We start from the raw sequence: 20938 nt of genomic DNA, 5'->3' as shown, positions 1-20938 counted from the left end.
CCGAGCACTAGTTTGAAGCGAAACTCAAAATATGTTAAATTAATGTCAGCTTTGGGATTAATTCAGTGTCATATAATGCAAATATCTGTTGAATCGACCACTCGTATTGTATTGTATATCCATCATACTGTAGATGGCAGTCGGTAATAAAGCTTAAATTAAAACTGTATTATTATATAATTTTACTGATATTATTAAAAAAGCATGAAAAAATACGACTTCACCCCACCTGGTTGATTCTTCATACCTATTTGCGGTATGAAGAATATTGAATAAATAGTTGCTATACTGCATAAAAGTTACATGCTTCCCCTGTCATGATAGTTCAAGAGTTTCAAAGTATGAAATAAGTATCGAAGTAGAACTTTTTACTATTTTGTTCACAGACCAATTTTAATTTATTACCAAGAAAACCTAAATTTAACATTTGACAGAAAAATATATACACACCGTGATCACTGATTTTTTATTACCGAATGTTATTAAAAATATACGTTACAACTGTTTTTTAATTTAGGTTTAACATTATTAATGCCAACATCATCAGAGTGTTGTCAAGTTACGGAAGATGTTGACCTCGCTCTTTCATGACATTGGTCGTAGGGAGTCAGAAAAGTTGATGCATGCCACGGATTGGAGAACCTTACTGGATGTCAAAAATAAAATATAAAAAATAAGGAATAATTTTTTTTTTTAATTTTTAGATGACAACCGTGAAGTTTCGCATAAATAATTTGTCTATGTTTTTATGAATGTATGTATGTGTATGCGCATGGGTGTATGTACGTGTGTGTGTATGTACATGTGTTTATATGTGTATATATATATGTGTGTATATGTGTGTATGTCTGTATGTACATGAATCAAAATGTGTATCCGAATAAGTTTATATTTTGTTTGTCTGTGCTCTATATGAATTTGTTAACTATTATAATATATTAAAATGTAATTGCCTAGCTTGGAACGGGGTATGTACCCTTGTTAGCTGGGCAAAGTGAACATGGAATTGTATTTTGATAAAGAGTGTGAATAAATAAATAAATCATTAAAAATCTCTACCATACCAATAAGTCACCAAAAGTACGAGTAGCTCAATGAGATTTAATTGAAAAAAATGTATGTTCTGATTAATTTTTTTTAAATAAAATGTATATACGAGCATTTCCATGTTCAATAATAAAGTAATGTTTGAACAACATACATTTCAGTGAATAAGCAATTTTGTGTGTCTACAAGTAACTTTATTTGAATAAAGCTTATTTAAACTATAGTATTATAAGAATAGTTACTCTAGATACTGTTTCAGGATCTTTCAGTTTTATATCCCAGTTTTTGAGCTAAGCAAATGTTTTTTTATTTGCGGTGAAGTTTATTCAGGCATTCGTATTTTTAAATATTACAATATTCAATTCATAGGCTTTTACTGTAAACAAAACCGTAATCGTATTTTTTTAAAGAATAAATGCTTCGTATTTTTATCTACATGTATTTAGTTTTTGAGTACAAATCAAAACTTCTTTGCAAAGGTCGTCAGTACATATATCGATGTTGATATGAACGAGCACTCTTAAATTACGCAAGATTTTTAACTTCAATTATTAAAACGCATACGAAGTTTTTTCTTTATACATACGTTATGCATATCACGTGCCTAAATCCCGTGACTTGTATCACGTATCTAATTGGCGTTAATCAAGAAAAGTTAAACAAATTAATGAACTACATACCTCTTCTTTTGTATTCCCACTGCTGAAAAAATTTCCCACCTCGCTCTCGACTCCATTTGCCCTCTTCCTTGACTTTTTTTGATTTTTATGCCTTCTTCTCTCTGTGCCCCTAGGAGTTGAAATATTGTCACTCCACTTTTCGTCTGGAACGTTTTCATCTTTTTCAATAGGAAAAGTTTTTTTCGCTTGTCTATATTTTAATTTGTTTGTTTCTGCAATGCTTCTGCCTACCCAGGTATTTTCGATGGAGTTATCGACGAAATCCTTATTCTCAACCTGGCTTAAATTAATATCTGGATCTGTTTCATAAACCAAATATCCTTCCTTGATGTTGTTCATGTCGACATCCTTTTCTTTCTGCTCGGAGAAATGATTCAAATTTTTATTTGAATTGAAATCGAATGATAAGTCTCCCATATCGTCTTCATTGTCGAATTCCTTTTCGGTAGTTTTAATATTTTCTTTTTCAGTAGTTTCATATTCCCCTCCGGTGGTTTTTACATCTTTAATATCATCGTAATCCTGATCAATTTCGCTATCATCATTGACAGATCGCTTTGATCTTATATTGTCAATTGGATTTTTGGTAATGAAATTTTTGCCTTGTGGTTCTTCTGTGTACGTTAAAATGGGGGACTCTTTCAATAAAACGTTATATTCGTTTTTATAGGAGTCCTCGTTCTTTGAATGGGACAACCGGGGCTTCCCTAATTTCCTTTGTACCATCTTTTTAGTTGCTGTGTCATACCGTAAGCTTAAACTGTTAATTGTTTTATGGTTGTGCCTTCTAAGATTGTTAGCCTTTCTGACCCTGTCGTAATCCAAAAGTTCTATAATGTCTCCGTTACCCGGCGATAAAACCTGATTGGGTTGAACGCTCTCAATATCATTATTGTCGATGTCGTTTGAGAACAAATCTTTGGTTTTCTTTTCCGAGGCGTAATTTTCTCTGTAATATTTTTTTTCATGTCGTATCGGATCGGCGTTATAAAATTTATTTTTTCTTAAGTTTTTTTTCATTTGTCGGCTCTTGTCGTAAATGTAAAAATTGCTTCCCTGGCGTCGTTTGCCCGAATTTTCGACGATATTTTCTGGGGATTTTGGATTCTTATGACTTTTCTCGAGTAATTCTGCAATTACTCTTAATTGTTGATTATTTAATTTCGCATCCGTTGAAGTAAGGGGGATCCCACCCTGAACAGAATTATCCTCAGTGTACACAACAATAAACGATGAAGACATGCTTTCCCCAGTTTCTTTCAAAAAGTGTTTCGCTGTGATAGCCTTTCCTGATAAAAAAATCATATTTTGACTTATTAAATAACTTTACTCCACAAAGGTGTTACTGAAATACAAAACAATATTTAAATGTACAGCATGCTAAACTTTTCAGTTTTAGTTTTCCAGTCTTAATTTAGCATTTACAGAGGAGTGAAATGTTGTCGTCTTTTCTTTAACTGGGAACAGAACAGCTTGAGAAACTCTTACCTCTAAGGATTAATTCAGAGATACTTTATTCCTATGTTTTATCCCCTCAAAGAAAAGACAATTTTAAAAATCTTCCTATTTTTAGCTTTGAATATTTTCCTTTAAACGTCTTCCATCTTACTTCCATTTTGTAAGAGTTACCGTAATTAAAAAAGATTAGGTGCATTATGATTAAAATCATGTTAAATAATTTATTACTTAAAATGGAAGGTTAATTGTGAAAACTAAATTATACTCAAACTCTAGAACGGACATTAAAAGTATGTATGATGTTGAATGTAAACACATAATACTCAAAATAAATAACACATGCATAACTAATATTTTTATATTAGTTTTAAAAGTTCTCTTTTTGCCCCAACTCAACACAGGACTTCAGTACCAAAAAAATTGGGACTTGTGTTCACATAACATACATAAATAAATAATTTAAATGTAAACAAATTAAATAAAAAAATTAACTGTTTAACTTATAGTGTCACGATAAGCGTTGTACTAGGGGATAAGCGTGGTACCAGGGTCCCGAGTTCGATCACCTAAAAGTTTAAGAATATATTTTTTCATAAGATTTAAATTAAGATACGCTGCAAAAATTGAACCAATAAATTATTCTATGCACGAATAGTGCTGATAGAGGAGAAAATATAAATATGTTTATATACATACTCATTGCAAAATTTTTCTTTTTAAAAGTTATTTTCAAATTTGCCATAATATATTATATATAACATTAGGACTAGATAATGCTTCTTATATGCTGCTTACCGAAGGAATCAGGGGAGATTTTAATATGATCAAAATATTTTTAATTCATACATATTTCATGCCATCATGGCATATAACTGAACCCGAGACCTCTGCTAAAGTACTATAACACGCTAACCACTATACAACGATGCAAAAGATTAAATTTAGTTTCAAAATAAATTCGTAGCATTTTAAGGGCATTTCTGTAACCATTTGTGAAATAAAAGCCGTATGTTTTTTAAGGATTGTCGTGAAAAAGGTCAAGTGTGGGAAAGTTGTGAAGCATTCTTACCTTTTGGTCCTTCGAATCGGACACCAAATATAGCAGTCGGTCCTGAGAACGGGGAGTTGAGCATTTCCTTGAGAGCCATCGATATATCAATTGTGTGCCACCCTCCTCTTGTAATCTGAAACCAAACCATTGAGAATCGTTAATAATGTCAACAATTTCAAGAAACAAAAATCAGGAAAAATAAATTTCAAAAAAAATCTTATATAATGAAAGTCTTTACCAAAAAACATATTTGCAGTCCATTCGAATCTTGAATCATTTTTCTTATGTGTGCGTAACAAAAAGTTTTTATTATAAAAAATATTCAAATGTGCGTGCTTACACAAGTGGAAATGTATGTTTACTCACCGACAGGCACTCACACATTAACATAAGCTTATTAAACATTCGAACGCACCGTACAGAGTGTACAGGGCTGTTAAATATCTAAATAGTATTCGCTGAATCAACAATATTTTGAGACTGTCCAAATGTTTGTAGAGAAGTACTTGATTTTTTCCCCTTAAAAGTGTATCATTGATAGAAGACCTGCAAATGTCTAAACATTTATATTATATTCTCAAAAATATTACCTATCTCTGTTGCAATATCTTGTTATTGTGACAAAGTACTTTTAGGCGTTTCCTAGTAAGAAATATAATTGTGCAGAAAATCAACTAAATCCTAAAGCTTTCTTACAAAAAAAAAATAATAATTATAAAATTTAAATGTAAAAAAAAACACAATTGTGAATGTTGCACAATGCCTTAATTGATTACTTAACCCTTTTCTCGGAAATGTATTATATAGGATACATCTCATTTTTTTTCTTAAACGAGTACGATTACATTTAGTTTGCTTTACCGTATTTTCAATTCTTAACGGTAATATTACAATTCATAATAAACTTTGATTAAAATAAAAAAACATATTTATGTTTGGGATTCTGCAGTCTTTTCAACCTTTAAATATCAGACCACACATAATATGTTGCCCTTTAAAAATAAGGAATATTTTTGTGTTTTTTAAAAATATTTTTTATTTCCTTTTTTAATTACTATAAAAAAAATACCATATTATTTTTTACAGACTATTTTATTTTTTCTTTCTTATGTTACACAAAAATATTATAACTGTCCATTATTTATTATAGGAGAAAAATTCATTAACATTTTTTTGTATACTCGCGAACAGGCCATGCCTTTGTAGGATTTTTTTGTTTCCTATTAATATCTATATCATTTATTTATCTATTTATTTATTTATTCACACTCTTTATCAAAATACAATTCCATATTCACTTTGCCCAGCTAACAAGGGTACATAACCCGTTCCAAGCTAGGCAATTACATTTTGATATATTATAATACTTAACAAATTAATATAGAGCACAGACAAACAAAATATAAACTTATTCGGATACACATTTTGATTCATATACATACAGACATACACATATATACACACATGTATATATAAATATACACATATATACACAGTACATACACACACACGTACATACACCCATGCGCATACACATACATACATTCATAAAAACATAGACAATTTATTTATGCGATACTTCATGGTTGTCATCTATAAATATATATTTTTTAAATTATTCCTTATTTTTTATATTTTATTTTTGACATCCAGTAAGGTTCTCCAATCCGTGGCATGCATCAACTTTTCTGACTCCCTACGACCAATGTCATGAAAGAGCGAGGTCAACACCTTCCGTAACTTGACAACACTCCCGTCTTTCCACGATTCTGGCAAAAGGTTATGGACCTTTTTGCCTACGTTATAGTGTTGTCTCGATGCCAGAACAGTGTTGACCCCTTCACTTAGTATCAGATCCCTATTATAGTATCTTGTATTATGGTTGTGGTTGACGCTTGGGTAAATGTCTCTCTTTATGTGTGTAACCAGTACCGTTCTCAATATATACTGTTGAATAATATTCAGTACTCTGAATTCTTTGAAGAGCAAGTCACTTGGATAGCGAAGTGTTTTTTTTAAGATGACTCAGATTAAAGATTTCTGTGCAATTGCTACAGGTTCAAGGGCGGTTTTTGTGCAAGCTCCCCAACCGTAAGTCAACACAGAATTTGCCAGTGCATGGTATAGGTGTTTCAAGTCCGGGACTTTAAGTATATTTCTAAGTGGGATGAAAAAATGTATTAAGCGCTTAATTTTTGCAGTTATAGTTTCATTGCTATGTTATTATGCTTTATTTTTTTAATACTCTGTTTTATCACTTTATTGTAAAAAAAACAAAAAATATAAAAATTTATTTTCAAAAAATATGTTGTGTATGTGTCCTACTTCAAGATTAAATTTTTTTGGATAAGCCAAGACAAGGGTTAAACTAGATTAAAGGTATATATATTACTGAATTTTTAATTGAATTGAAGACCTAAATATTTTAGGACACAAGAAAAAGCCACTTTCATAAAACCAGGAATAAAAGTAAATTATAAATTCCACTGGCGAAACAATCAATCATACAAAGAGGGCCCATATGCATGGCAGTAAAAAAAATATTACAAGCTTCCCAAAAAAATCAAGGAAATAATTTGTAATAAAAAATTTGCAAGAGTGTTAAGAGTGTTTCAAATAAATAAACGTTTCTATAGTGTAAATGAATATTTGGAAGATGGAATTGGACAAATTAAAATGTAAATAACGATAGCAATGAACATAATAACAAATATAATGCTTATATCGTTTGCATTTTCTTAACTTTTTTTTAAGACAGTAAAAAATTGCTAGCGGCAATAAGTCCGCCAGTCAATCATGTAGACCTTTGTTTTTTTGTAGTTTTCACATCGTAGTATATGTGTTCTGGTTAATAATTATTGATTTCTATTATTGTAAATAATAATAGTTTCTAAATAATAGAAGCTAAACAAACTGGCAGTGCACAACGGAGTTTTAGTCCCAACACATATGTGTGGAAGTGAAATATGGAACTGGCACCTCTTCCTCAAGGGTGAAAGCCGCGTGAACGCGGTTGAGATGCGATCTCTTAGACGAATGTTTGGGAAATCAATGTATGACAGGTTACGAATGATGAAATCAGGCGATAGTGTAAATCTGAGCCAAATAATTGATAAGATTAAGAAAGGGTCTCTGAGATGGTTTGGTCACGTAGAACGAATGGACGACGAAAGAATGGTAAAACAAGTACATATGGCGAAAATGACGGTAACATGAGACGAGGACGACTAAAAAAGACGTGGCATGATCAGATCAAAACCAAAATCTTAAATCTGGTCATGTCAAAAGTAGACAGAACCAAAGGGCATGTATCACAAGATGTACGAATGTGGAAGAAGCCAGGAATGTATGCCAGGTTAGACGTGTGTGGCGGTCCATTCTCTCTGTCTACCCCTACGGGGGAATGGCGTGATGGTAGTAGTAGTAGTAATAATAGTTTCTGTTTCCAAATTAAACTTTATACTGAAACCGTTTCTAAAACAACCGTTCAGAGTAGAATTTTTCAACCCGTGGGTCGCGGTCACAAGCAAGGCAAAGGCTATTTTTGTGAAACTATTTCAGTTGTTTCTGGAAAATGATTGTTTTTAATTTAAGGCTTATTAATTTTTACCGCGTCTTATGTGTATATTATTAAACTTCTTGATTTTATTCACTAAAGCGATATAATTATTTATACGGTTTTTTACTATCTAAACCAGCGGTTCCCAACCTTTTACTATGCGCGCCTCTGCCTCTCCCAACTTTCTCCTAAAATTATCATTATTGAGAGCACTGGGGCTGCACTTAGTTAACCAATTGGTGACTTGGTTTCACATAGAGTGCACAGCGGATATAATTTTCAACATTAAGTCTATTTTTTTTGTTTTGTCTTTATTCCAACAGAGTTGAAAAACCACGTTCTTAAAGATGGGTTATTGTGAATAGTAAAAGCACTCGCAGTGCTTCTTTCCTGAAAATAGGATAACTGGCATAATTTTGAATATGCAGCTTATTTTTGAAGCCGTCACGCCCCCTATGGGTCACTCTACGCCCCCTAAATGAGAAGTACCCCATTGATTAGGAACCCGTGACATAAATAAACCAGGTTGCCGTTAAGTTATTTCCTCTATGATAAAAATAATATTTGATAAGTTTACAATGTCAAATTAACAGATAGTCAAATTCGCGACTTAGGTGTTATTATTGATTCGGAACTAATGTTTAATATTCATATTGAATCAGTCCTAAAAAAAACATATAAAATGGTCGGACTTATTATGCGAGTATCAAAACCTTTTAAACATGCAGAGACATATGAAAAACTCTACAAAACATTTGTTCGTCCCCAGGTAGAATACTGTACTCCTATTTGGTCACCTTACTATAATGTAAGTATTAATAGACTAGAAAGGGTCCAACACCGTTTCAATTATATGCAACACTCATTTTGAATACACTTTTTTTTTTTTTTTTAAAAAGGAATAACCCGCTAAGCCTCTATTTTGAGGCTTGTCAGCAGGTGGGATCGAGAGGATATGGAAGGAGGTAATGAGGAATAAACCACAACACCCAGACCAATTGAGAAAAAAATATTTCTTGGATATTTTCTTTCAACTGGCGGGAATCGAACCCGCGACGCCAGTTTCACAGATAGCCGTCTAACCAACTGCGCCACGGCGCCTGTCTTAAGCTTAACTCAGTTAAGACTTTTCAATCGATAAATTTTTGTGGTTTAATTATATTTCACGGAAACTAATGTAGAACAAATGATAACGGAGAAACGGTAATGGAATGGTGGCTGTGAATTGGGTAAACGATGCACTTAAATATTTTATTACGTAGAAGCACTCTTGTAAAGAGTATGGAACATAAAGGCGGAATGAATCTCTCAGGAAATGCGGCCTTTGTCCATAGATCGTGAGGAGATTTGTTATTTGATTGTCTGAAAACAGAGGCATTTGGAAATAATGCAAAGCCGGGAGAACATTAGAGATAAGACGCATAACACTAGAAGACCCTTTAGACTAAATAAATTGCTGGTCAGATAGATAAAAATAGTCATATTCCCTTAAACTTTTTTTTAGTAATGTACTTAAAGCCGGAATGCTATTCTCAAACACTCTCGCGGCACGAGAAAACCATTTTTTATTTGCATACAAAATACACGGGATAAAACGGCCGCGAGAGCGTTAAGAATAGCGGCCCAGGACGGTTTTTGCTCTCGGTGAGCATAATCAAAGTATCCTTTATATTTATTATTTTTGAAGATATTTTTCTGAAATTATCATCAGCATCATCATTATTTTCCTACCAGCATCATCGTAATTTTCCTATCCGCATCCAGTAGTGCATAAGGCATTTAAATTGGTTATATTACATTATATATTAATTTAACCTCTCCTTGGATATAAATTATAAACATGGAAATACTAACAAAAAGGATTAAAAAAATTGAAGTGGATAATGTTTATGATAAAAATAACAGATTCTAAAAAAATATATTTACTGTCTTAGAACGGGGAAGCTTTCTTTAGTTAAGTAGTTTGATGCCTCTCTAGTAAAAAAAATATGTATGTTTTCATTTACTACTCATTAAACCTGCTGTATATAAAACAAAATGTTTATTATATTCTTAGAAATAAATATATAAATATGTATACATAAATTAAATAAAAAAACAGTTATAAATTTTAACCATTTTATTTATTTATTTTAGTTTTATTTTGTGCTTTTGGGCATGTTATGTGGAAAACACATTCCATAAAATAAACATGCAAGTGAGTTCAGCTGTAAATTAAAAATAACATTTAAAAATAAATAACAAATAACAGCAAAAAATTCTATATTAAAATGAATAAACATAAATATTAATAAAATGCAAATGTACAATAAAGCTAAATCAATCATTTGTTAATACCTTAAAACTGTAATTACAGAAAAAAACTTAAGTGCCATTCCAAGGAAAAACGAAATACTGTGGTACAAAACCGGTTTAAAACAAATAAATCACGTCCACCCTGCCAGGAATAGAACCCAGGACGTCCAGCATGGGCAAGCAATCGTGTCAACCACTACACAACTAGGCATATACGAGTCTACACTACGTTAAAAATTTGGATAACTGTAAATTCGAATAAACTAAATAACATTTATATGTTCATTTCCAAACTATCAAATTTGTTGACACAAATAAGAATATTGTTGCAAAAAAGCGAAGCAAATTTATTTATAATGTATTTGTTTGTATTGATCTCTGTTAGCAGAATATTGGATACCAATTTATGCAGAACTTTTTTACTGAACAAGTTTTAAAGCTTTTCCGTATTTCTTTTTTATTGCTCTTTAAGTACACTCTCCATCGCTGCAAACCGAGGAACCTGATTTGAATTTTAAGTCAATGACAACCATTCATTCTTTGGGATTAAAGGTATGTTTTTACGGGAATATTTAAGTAAAACTATGCTCAAAGCGTTTACTTTATCCCCGTAAACCCTCCAACATTTTACAGCTTATTCAATAACGTCGGTATGGAAAAAATGTCATAAACCCTGTGCCGTATTATTAAATATTCGTATCCGGGAGAATTAAGAACAAAGTTCTCAGTATGAAATAGAACCGGAAGATGGGAAAATGCTTTTAACTCGATGGCTACTATTAGGTAAAAATCCCGAATAAGGAAATCGCGCGGAGATACGTCCACCTCGTAGGGTAATGTAGTAGACAAAAAAAATTTATAAAAATTGGTGGTTCTACTTTAGGATATTTTAACAAACTAATGAACTTACTCGTACATACGCTTTCACCGTCAGAATTGAGAAAATTAGACTGAGGGTAATAGACATATTGATTGTACTTATATTACATACATTGGCGGCGATAGGAGCATTGGAAGCAGTAAATGTGCATTCTTTAAAACACGAATCTTTTTGTAAACAAAGAATATCAAAAATATTTTCAAAAAAGATTAACGATTAGATTCAAGCTAAAAATTGTTTTTGGAATCTGCAGATCTGAAAAGAGGCCACAGGACCTCTAAATCTGGGTAAGTCGATGAGGCTTTCAATGTTGATATTTCGTATTCCTAGACTGATATCTGAAGGGTAAAGCTGATCACCTTACCCTCGAAAGCCCTAGAAAGTTCGGAGGAATTTAACGTAGAAAAAAATATTTTTTCACGTTAAATATATATTAAACTTTGCATGAGAGCTAAAAAGGTAATCCAATTTATATTTTAATATTCTGTAAATAATTTTGTAAGGACAGATTATTCCAATCGAGATGGAACAATTTATTTTTATTTTTATTTATTTTATTTATTTATATATACGCCCAATGGGAATTTTTATGGACACATTCATACATTATAAAAAAGTAGAAAGACTCAATGGTTTATGGTAGACTTTGTGGGAGTGGGAGCGGGAGAGGGGTGTTTATAATTGAATTTGATTCAGTGATCGTTTGAAAGAAGACAATTTGTTATTAAAGAAATCAAGACTGGTATGTTTTTTGGTAGACCTAAGAATTCTGGGCATAGGGAAATGAAAACCATAGTTAGTTCTATGGTTATCGGTATGAAAGAGTAAGTTTTGTCTGAGGCTTCTAGTTGGGATATTTAATTTTATTGAGCTCAGTAGTTCAGGCGCTTCAAAGAGTGATTTGAAAATTTTAAATAGGACTATAAGGTCGGATTTATTTCGACGGTCTTGAAGAAAAGATATACTCAAGTTAGTTTCTAACTCATTATACGTATATAGGTCTCTGGATAAGCCCAACCTCCAGCCTATCTTTTTCAAAAGTCGATGCTGAACTGATTCAATATTCTTGATGTGAACATCATAATATGGAGACCAGATAACAGAGGAATACTCTAGGTGCGGGCGAACTAGGGAACAGAAGAGAATTTTAAGGGTATTGATATTATTGAAGTCAGCTGTGCTCCTGTTAATAAATCCAAGAAGTTTTAAGGATTTATTGATAACATGTTCGATATGAATTGTAAAAGCAAGTTTAGTGTCAAGTATAATACCTAAATCTCGTATGCTAGATGATAATATTTTACAGATGATAATATTTCATCGTTCAGTGAGTAGTCGTTTATGATTGGATTTTACGGACGCAAAGATCTCATAAATTATTGGGGAACAAGACACAATATTCAAATGCAACTACCATCTACCAGTAAGCAACTGGCCACGGAGCCGCAACTCCAGCGGTTAGCTACATGTCTGCAGTAACCAGTCAAAGGATACCGAACACTAGACTGCCTATAGTAATGTAGTGAAACTGTTTTTGTCTAAATAATGTTTGTATAAAATTTCGACTAACCCGAAAGTTTCGTTCTATGAGAATATGAGCGTGTATAAATGAAAAGTTTCAGTTACATATTTATTTGGAGTTTATCATTTACTTAATTAAGAAAAAATACTGACTCAACCTCACTGTGATATATTAATTTAATTTACGTTCAATGCTGAAGTAGTTTACAATAACGTGTCAAAACAACCGAAATCACCGCCGAGCAAATAGTCTTAATTTAGTTTTTCAGTTGTCGGTGACGTATTGCGTTCTTGCGTTGGCACCTGGGGTTATACGTGTCAAATGTTGCAAGTGTCCACATATCTCCCCTACGGGGATTGGTCATCGCTTTCATCATCTTATAAACTTTACATGTTTAGAAATACTATATTCTAGTTTTTAGTTTTATACTTTGTGTCGTTGTATCATGTACATTTAACCTTGCAAACTAACTACGTACTTTGTTCAATGTATTTTTTTTGTAAACTGCCTAAAATTATTTTTATGTTGCTCTAATTATTTTTATGTTACTCAAATAGCTTCCATATTATGTTAAATAATTTTTCTATAAATCTATTTCTAACTTATATTTCAACTGCAAGTAGGGACTAGATTTTCAGACGTTCGCGTCCATGCGCTCAGTAGCTGCAGGACATGTTGTAATCTAGATTATATCGATATTCTTAAAGACAAACTACGTCGTTTTTTTGTGATGTATGAAAAAAAAACTAATCTAGGATTCCGTGTGGATCCGTTGGCGATAATATTTTTTCTGACCGAATTAAAAAAAAACTTTTCCTTTTCGTATGTTTTATTTTAATTTCATTTTAAATATTTTTACAAGCATAGTGATATGGAGTGGCCCTTTTCAAAGTATGCTTTTTTGGACATTGTTTTTAGTACTATACGGAAACCTTTAGTTATCCTGTAATTTTATTTTATTTGTATATATTGTATTTTTTGCCATAATGGTAGTTGATTGTATTGTTGTTATAAACATTTGAAAGTAATAATACAAGTTTTAAAAATTAGTAACTGAAAACATTAACGTTTCCCACTTGAATACTTTTTTTCTAAGACGTTTTAAACAACTACTGAAAAACCAAAGTTTTGAAACTCTTGAAAAAATAAAGCATTTTACTCCTAATATATCAAATGTATGATATAACAAAGAAAATCTTGGCTTTGTTCTATAGGGAACCGCTTACACAAAAGAGATGAACTCCGCATTCAAACTGAAAGTTTTTGAACAATTTCAAACTCGCGGATTAGTTGGAAAATTTAAAATGCTTGTTTGTGTCTCACAGAAAAGCAGAATAGTTTTATTTTATCTCCGAGAACTATCTATACGGGTATGTATACTGTAGACAGTGTACTTAACAGTATTTAGTAGTAAAGTAAGCTGATCTAGTCATCAAATGTTTTTTCCCTTGGGAATCAGAAAACTTTGTTGACGTTCTTTTTTGCACATTATTTTTGTGTTCTTCTTGTTCATTTTGTTTGTTTTGTTATAAATGACCAATGGAGTTGTGATCTAAAAAAAAAACAATAATTCACATTGCGAAAAAAGCTTTGTTGATATCACTTACACTTCATGCAAACGTATTATTCTTTCCCCTATATTCTGTCATTAGAGTATTGAATGCTTTACACACTATGGATATTTATCATAGGTTTCTCTATTGTTTTAGTATTTTGATAATTTGTCTCTTATGGGAGCGAAAACGATCAAGAGTAAGATCTGTCGGGCTGAAGCTTTTCAGCTACTAGGCAACGCATGAAAATAATTTTTCAAATTTTATACTTTTTATACCATTTAGTTTAATCAACAATGTTTTTTGTATGACAGGCTGGATTTCCTGGAGTTCTTTAGATCTAAATATGTTGCAACAGAGACTGAAAATATTTTTTAGACGGGAATTTAAAAATCTAGGCATTTACAGGGCTTAACCTACTAGACAACGTCTAAAAATATTTTTTCAATTTAAGTTGAAATGGGTTCAGCCTGATGAAACTCACTCACAAAATAAAGGTTTCAGCTCTTTTACTTTACAAAAGACAACAGATGGAAGAGTTGAGGAAATGTGGATGTTTAAACATAAACAGAATAATGAATGTTACAGTGCGTAAAGTGGCCGCTCGAACCAGCCAATGACAGATTATAAGCCCTGTAAATGCCTAGACTTCGATATTCCTTCTCAAAAATATTTTCCCTCTCTGTTGCAATAAATTTGAATCTATAATTTTATCACTTCGAATTGATTTAAATGCATTTAGAGTATTTTGCAAATAATTATACCTGGGATCATGAAATGATTTGAAATAAAATGCCTACAACAGGCGCACGAAGAATGACAAGAAACGTATTTTTGCGTGTTTTTACATAAGATTTCAATTAGTTTTATTTAAGATTTCAACCTCTGTATGCCTCAGAAATTTATTGACCTAACTTTCCATTTACAATAAACAGTTTAATCATCCGTAATATTGCTTCTGTTGGAATGTTGGGAAGAGATGCTACTAATACCTGACCCTAATTAAAAAAACTTACTTGGGTTATTAGCACGGAGTCCAAGGACCTCAGTTTCGTCCTCTCCATCTCGCTGAGCTCCTTGTCCCCAGGGGGGGCCGGACCCCACGTGTGCAGGGCGTAGAGCCGCACGCGGCAGGGCGGGGGCAGCCGCGCCCCCCTGAGAGCTTCCCCGCGCGCCCCGCCCAGGCGCCGTCGGTGAATGTGAAGCTGGGCGGAGCGGATCTTCTCGGAGCGAGATATTCCACTCATGTTGAATACCAGGATATCCTTGAAGTGGGGCACGAAATCTGAAATAATGTGTTTTTGTTAATTCTAAAAAGAATCAAAATTATTATTTATAGCATGTCGAAATATTCAAATATTTTAAGACATTTTATTGTATTAGATTTCATAATATCCCTCAGATTTGAACTTCTTTTGAATCAGCTATTCCTAGGGAGTAATTATCAATTAAGGTTTAATCTCTTTTACTTCCCCAAAGTCAACAAATGGAGAAAATTTTAGAAAATGTGGCTGTCAAAACATAGGCAGAATGATGAATGTTACACAGTGTTTAAAGTGGCCACATAAACCATTCAATGACACATCATAATTTTTGTAAATGCCAAGACCTTCACATTCCCTTCTCGAATTTTTTTTTCCCCTCTGTTACAATAAATTTCTATCTTAATAAGTTTAAGTTAAATTAATTTAATTAGTTATAAACCTTTCTTTTTTTAAAAATGATTTATCTGTTTATTTTGTAACAGATTCTGAAAATAGAAAACAAAACATTTAAATTTATTTCAACAGAGAGGGAAAACATTTTTGAGAAGGAAATATGGAAGTCTAGGCATTTTCAGGGCTTCTGGCCTGTCTTTGGCTGGTTTAAGTGGCCATTTTACACACTGTGTAACATTCACCATTCAACCCATGTTTGAACATCCACATTTCCTTAATTCTTCCATTTGTTGACTTTTGTGAAGTAAAAGAGCTGAAACCTTTATCGCGTTGGTGAGATTCATCCGGCTGAACCAAATCACCTACTAGGCAACGCTTGAAATCAATTTTCCAATTTTTATATTTCTTCGTTTACCAGGCAGAATTAACTACCAGTGTGTAAAGTGGCCACTTAAACCAGCCAATGACAGGTCATAAGCTCTGTAAATGACTAGACTTCCATATTCCCTTCTCAAAAATGTTTTCTCTCTGTTGAAATAAATTTCAATATGAATAACTCCCTAGGGAGGAAATCCAGCCAGTCTTCAAGCATTGGGACATACTCAAACATTGTTGAACAAAAAACAATTTATTTTTTTCGTTTTGATATTATACCGTCGGATTTCTAGCACAAGTCGGTAACTACGAATTTTCGAATAATTTAAATATTTTTTATTTAAAAAGTAAATAAAAGTATTCAACACAAAAAATAGTGTTTTATAATATTCAACAAGCGGTTTTATTTTAGTATTATTATTTTATTTTAAATTTAAATTGCATTGATAAACCCTTACGGGTTACAAACATTTGACAAAATATTTTTACTTTTAAAATTCACATTCTACTGTTAATAATAATATTTTTAACGTCTTTTGTAAAGGTTGTCCGAGTCTTTTGTTTAGTTTTGTCTAGTAGTTTATTGTATAATTTCAGTCCATGGTTTATTAGTCTCGATAGTCCTTTTCTCGTTTTAAAAGGTTGTATATGATATTTTTCTGATATTCTCGTATTGTGTTCATGTTTACTACAGTTTTTTTCAAGTTTTTATTCTTCGTCTACAATTACATCAGTGGCTAATTTATGAATAAATTTTAAGGATTCTAGTTTAAAGTTGTTGATTTGGGATGCGGTTTTAACTTTAAAAGTGAAATATCTCCAATCTACCAAAATGTAGTTACCAACTTGTGCCAAAACTCCGACGATACATATGTAGGTACGTTTATGTGTATTCAAAATATATATTATGTAAATGTGTCAGTTGCGATCCGTCTATCTTGGACCAATGTTTTCGGCTCGATGGCTGCTCTCATGTAAAAATCCTGTAATGAGGGTAGAGTAGAGATAAGTCCACCGCGTAGTGTAGAGGTAGGCGTGTTCGCCTTCCGTGTTTGAGGTCCCAGTAGCTCAATCACAAATAACTATTGACGTGCTTACAAACATGCTTAGCATTTGAGCGATCACAATGAACAATAATAAACATGCTTAAATTATCGCAGTAATAAGTCAACGCGTGCGTAATCTCTAAGTCGACGCTCGTGTCAGTTTGTTTTTTGTTTTCCTCGTTAATAAACACGGTTCACTGGCGAAAAATTGGCGTTTATTATATAAATAACAATACAATACGATATATTGCATTTGCAAAATAGTAAAGGGTATCTAATACAAAAAGGTGAAAATTAAATTATAATTACTATGGCGACTACTTTTCTTGACATTTGGCTTGCCAACCGCCGGCTTAATGCAATAAATAGCATGGTGAATATTTTGAAAGAGTAGAAGAATTTACGTATCTGGGAAGCATGTTTTCAAAAGATGGAAGAGTTGAAAATGATTTCAAAAGAAGAGTGAATGCAGATCAGTTAACACAATAATTGCTCATAAAAATATGCCAGTCGACGACTAGACTAGACTGGCAGTGCACAACGGGGTTTTAGTCCCAAATGGTAAAGGAGATTTATGTAAGGCGACAATGAATGGTAACGTAAGACGTGGACAGACAAGAAAAACGTGGCATAATCAGATTTATCAAAATCTCAAACTCCATACAAAAACTTGTTCGAAAATAAAATTAAACTCACGAGTTAACATTGTGAAATAAAATATCTATTACGTTAACTGTTCCATTTATTTCAAGCAAATAATTAAGTCGAAGTAAAGAAACTGCTGTTTCTCTTTAAAACTAGGCAAGTTGCCTTGCAAGCCTCGCCTTACAATGTTCCTACCCATATCTCGAAGCTTAATAAAAACTGTGAATATGCGCTCCTAGAACTCACATTAACGAATGCAAATATTATATGAAGGGTATTCGCGACACGGCAAAGTTTCCATCTTTTGTCTTTGTAATGTTAATCAACCAGGGAAATTTCGTTAGAATTGTTTGACTTTGTCGCCGTCGCTAACGAAACCAATTTGAAATAAATTTTCTTGGCAACTTAATTTGCGTAATATTTTTTAAAACGACATGCCGGTTTAAACTAACTTAAATTATTGTTAATTTTTGCACTAAAACAATATTTTTTTTAATGACGTACTGATATAAATTAAATTTAATTGATTCAGTTTTTTTTTGTATCATCATCATCATTGACATTTATTGATGGAAAGGAATTATTTATAATAGTAAAAATACGTATTTAGTTTAATCTTACTTTTATTTATAATTATCATCTGTGACCGACACTAGTCGGACGATGTTGTAGTGATGTTGTCTGGCATTATATTTATGTTTGTCAGCATTTTTGGTTAATGTTCTGTCATAGTCTTGTATGTTTCCTCATGCAATTTTGTGTACAACTTTTATCGTCTTAATTTTCGTCAAATATTTCATGTCAAACTGATGTGTTTTTTCACACAGTTCAGTTCTAGGGGTCAAGTAGGGTACGTTGTATATCAGTTTAATTGTTTCATTTTGTTGTCTTTGTAGCCTTGTTATATCTGATACTTGATAATGACACAAGTTCTAAACTGTTTGTATCTAGCGACACAAATATAAGTATTATAGGTGCTAGTTTGTAAGATTCTCCAGATGTTTCTCGTGTAAGTCTCTGAATAGGATAAATATTGGGTATTTAGTGGGGCTCTGTATCCGGTTGGTCCAATATTTCACAGTAACGTTTGCTATTGTCTCCTTTAACCGCGAAGGATGAGTGGGGTTAGTTACCACGTATATATACAGTTAAACATAAGTATGTATAACCTATTCACAAATCTGATTGACGCTTGTAAGGTTATTCAGGTACTTACGGAAATTAATAAAATATTTCAATTAATAATTTAGTCAATTATTTTTTATTAAAAACTTGATCAATTAATTCTTGTGGTTTGCTAAGCTACGTATTATTTATCCACTCTACCAAAGTAATGGAAAAAATTGCTGTGTCCATTATTTAGGTTAATTCAGCATCTAAAAACGTCGTGGTACAGACGGCCGACTGTGAAACTGGCGACGCGGGTTTGATTCCCTCCAGTTGGTTTGGGGGTTTCATTATTTTTCCTTTTTATATTTTCTGTTCATGATAACCTACTTAAATAAAAACAAATACAAAAAAATATATAAAAATTGTACAATAAATTATCACACTGTCAGCTTTCAGTAATTAAATGTGCCGTTATAATTCAATATGCAGCTTGACAGGTACTATAATACTTAATATGAACTCTAAAAGAACTAGTTAAAAAATCATCAATCAATATATATACATATAAGGGCCTGGCATATTGCCTTAATGCAATTTTTTCCTACCAACCCAAACAGTTCAGTTTGAGAAAATTATAAATACATGGACATATTGAATCTTACAACTTTATACAAAAATTAAAAGCAAAGATCAACAACAAAAGAATTAACACTATGAGAGTAGTGGTGTGATAACGTGCTACCACAAGAAAAAGACGAAATATTCTAGAGTTCAGACTTTTGAAAAAAAAAATATGCAGACATACCGTTTAATAATTTATAAAAATGAACAAATAATAAGGTTCGATTATTTAAAAAATATGAATATAAAATTATAAATACGCCACTCATTTTAAATGCGTTCGTCCCCTATTACTGTCAATAATCGACTGAATCTATTTACACAAACGCTGGCTACAGAACAGTATTTCTGTATTTGTTGGTAAGTAAGTTTTATCTTCGTTGTTTCTCTTATAAAAATTTATTGCTGTATTGGCGGACATTCATTCTTTACGTAGCAAGAATTCATATTTTTTGTATTAAAATCTAGCATAGTTTTACAAATTTCATTTTCCAAATCTGGTATAAAAATATCCATTTGAAGATAACGACAATTTGAACTTCATAATTAAAAACAATAAGATAGATATATCAAGTTTTGTATTGTATGTAGACTAGTGTGACATCACAGACGCACATGAGTTATTTGCTTATATTTTTAAATTTTTCTTTAACTTCCTTATCCTATCGAAATAAATGTGTACCCGTTCTAATCGCACTCCAATAACTACAAAAGTAGTTATGTTTTATTTCCCTTTATGTAACTATTATTTTATTTATTTTTCTTATATCATATTTATTTTCGCATATTGTACAATTTGTCAAAATCTGCTATTTATTGGTTCGTAGCTCATGCCGTATTTTTTAATGTTAAATTAGAAATATGTAGTACTTCTGGTTTTATTATTAAATAAGTCTTAAGGAGAGAAATGAAAGTAGTTTTTAAACAATTACTACGAATACAGGTAAACTGAGTCGGAGAGCAGTTGGGGTTTCTTGCGTGCCAAGTGGTGTGATTGTCACCCTTGCCTACTTTTCCATTTTACTGGAACGTGGTCTGCCAACAGCCCACCTCTGAATTAAATATATTGCCGAACTTTCCAGATCACATGTTTGATAAAACTAAGTGTAAGGTGTGTGAACGGCCGGGATATGCCAGCCCGGGCGTGTAACTACCCAACTTTTCCCTCTAAATCATTTCATATTAAAACGAAGTTTATATAAATCACACGAAACCTTCCATGTCCAATTAAGCAAGTTAATGACCGAAATTTTTTGGACGTCTTTTGTACAATAATTAGCACGATTGGGAGGTTTTTCAACGGCCAAAATACCGAACTAAATAAAAGATTAAATATTGAATGAACTTTATGCGTTTATTTTTAAACGATAAATTTATTAGCTCCGTGGTGTGGTGATTAATGCATATGGCTACCACGCATCTGGTTTAACTTCTGACA

General features: G+C 32.1%; 1 protein-coding gene across 1 annotated transcript in view; it reads right to left on the bottom strand.

The window, feature by feature from the left end:
* LOC148271121 (uncharacterized) overlaps positions 1 to 20938 on the bottom strand; it is a gene marked incomplete at its 3' end in the record, with an annotated part of 60779 nt that overhangs the window by 29438 nt on the left and 10403 nt on the right. Inside the window, exons 2-4 of the mRNA XM_088241809.1 lie at positions 15062 to 15330; positions 4255 to 4369; positions 1728 to 3016 (exon numbers count right to left, since the gene is read on the bottom strand). Coding sequence (XP_088097935.1) covers positions 1728 to 3016; positions 4255 to 4369; positions 15062 to 15330 — 1673 coding nt within the window. The remainder of the gene's footprint in view (positions 1 to 1727; positions 3017 to 4254; positions 4370 to 15061; positions 15331 to 20938) is intronic.

Source organism: Micrasema longulum, unplaced genomic scaffold (genome assembly GCF_059751315.1).
Source record: "Micrasema longulum isolate JH-2025_06_02 unplaced genomic scaffold, ASM5975131v1 h1tg003086l, whole genome shotgun sequence".
NCBI lineage: Eukaryota > Metazoa > Arthropoda > Insecta > Trichoptera > Brachycentridae > Micrasema > Micrasema longulum.
The sequence above is the reverse complement of the archived record's forward strand: the minus strand, read 5'-3'. Positions and strand labels throughout refer to the sequence as shown.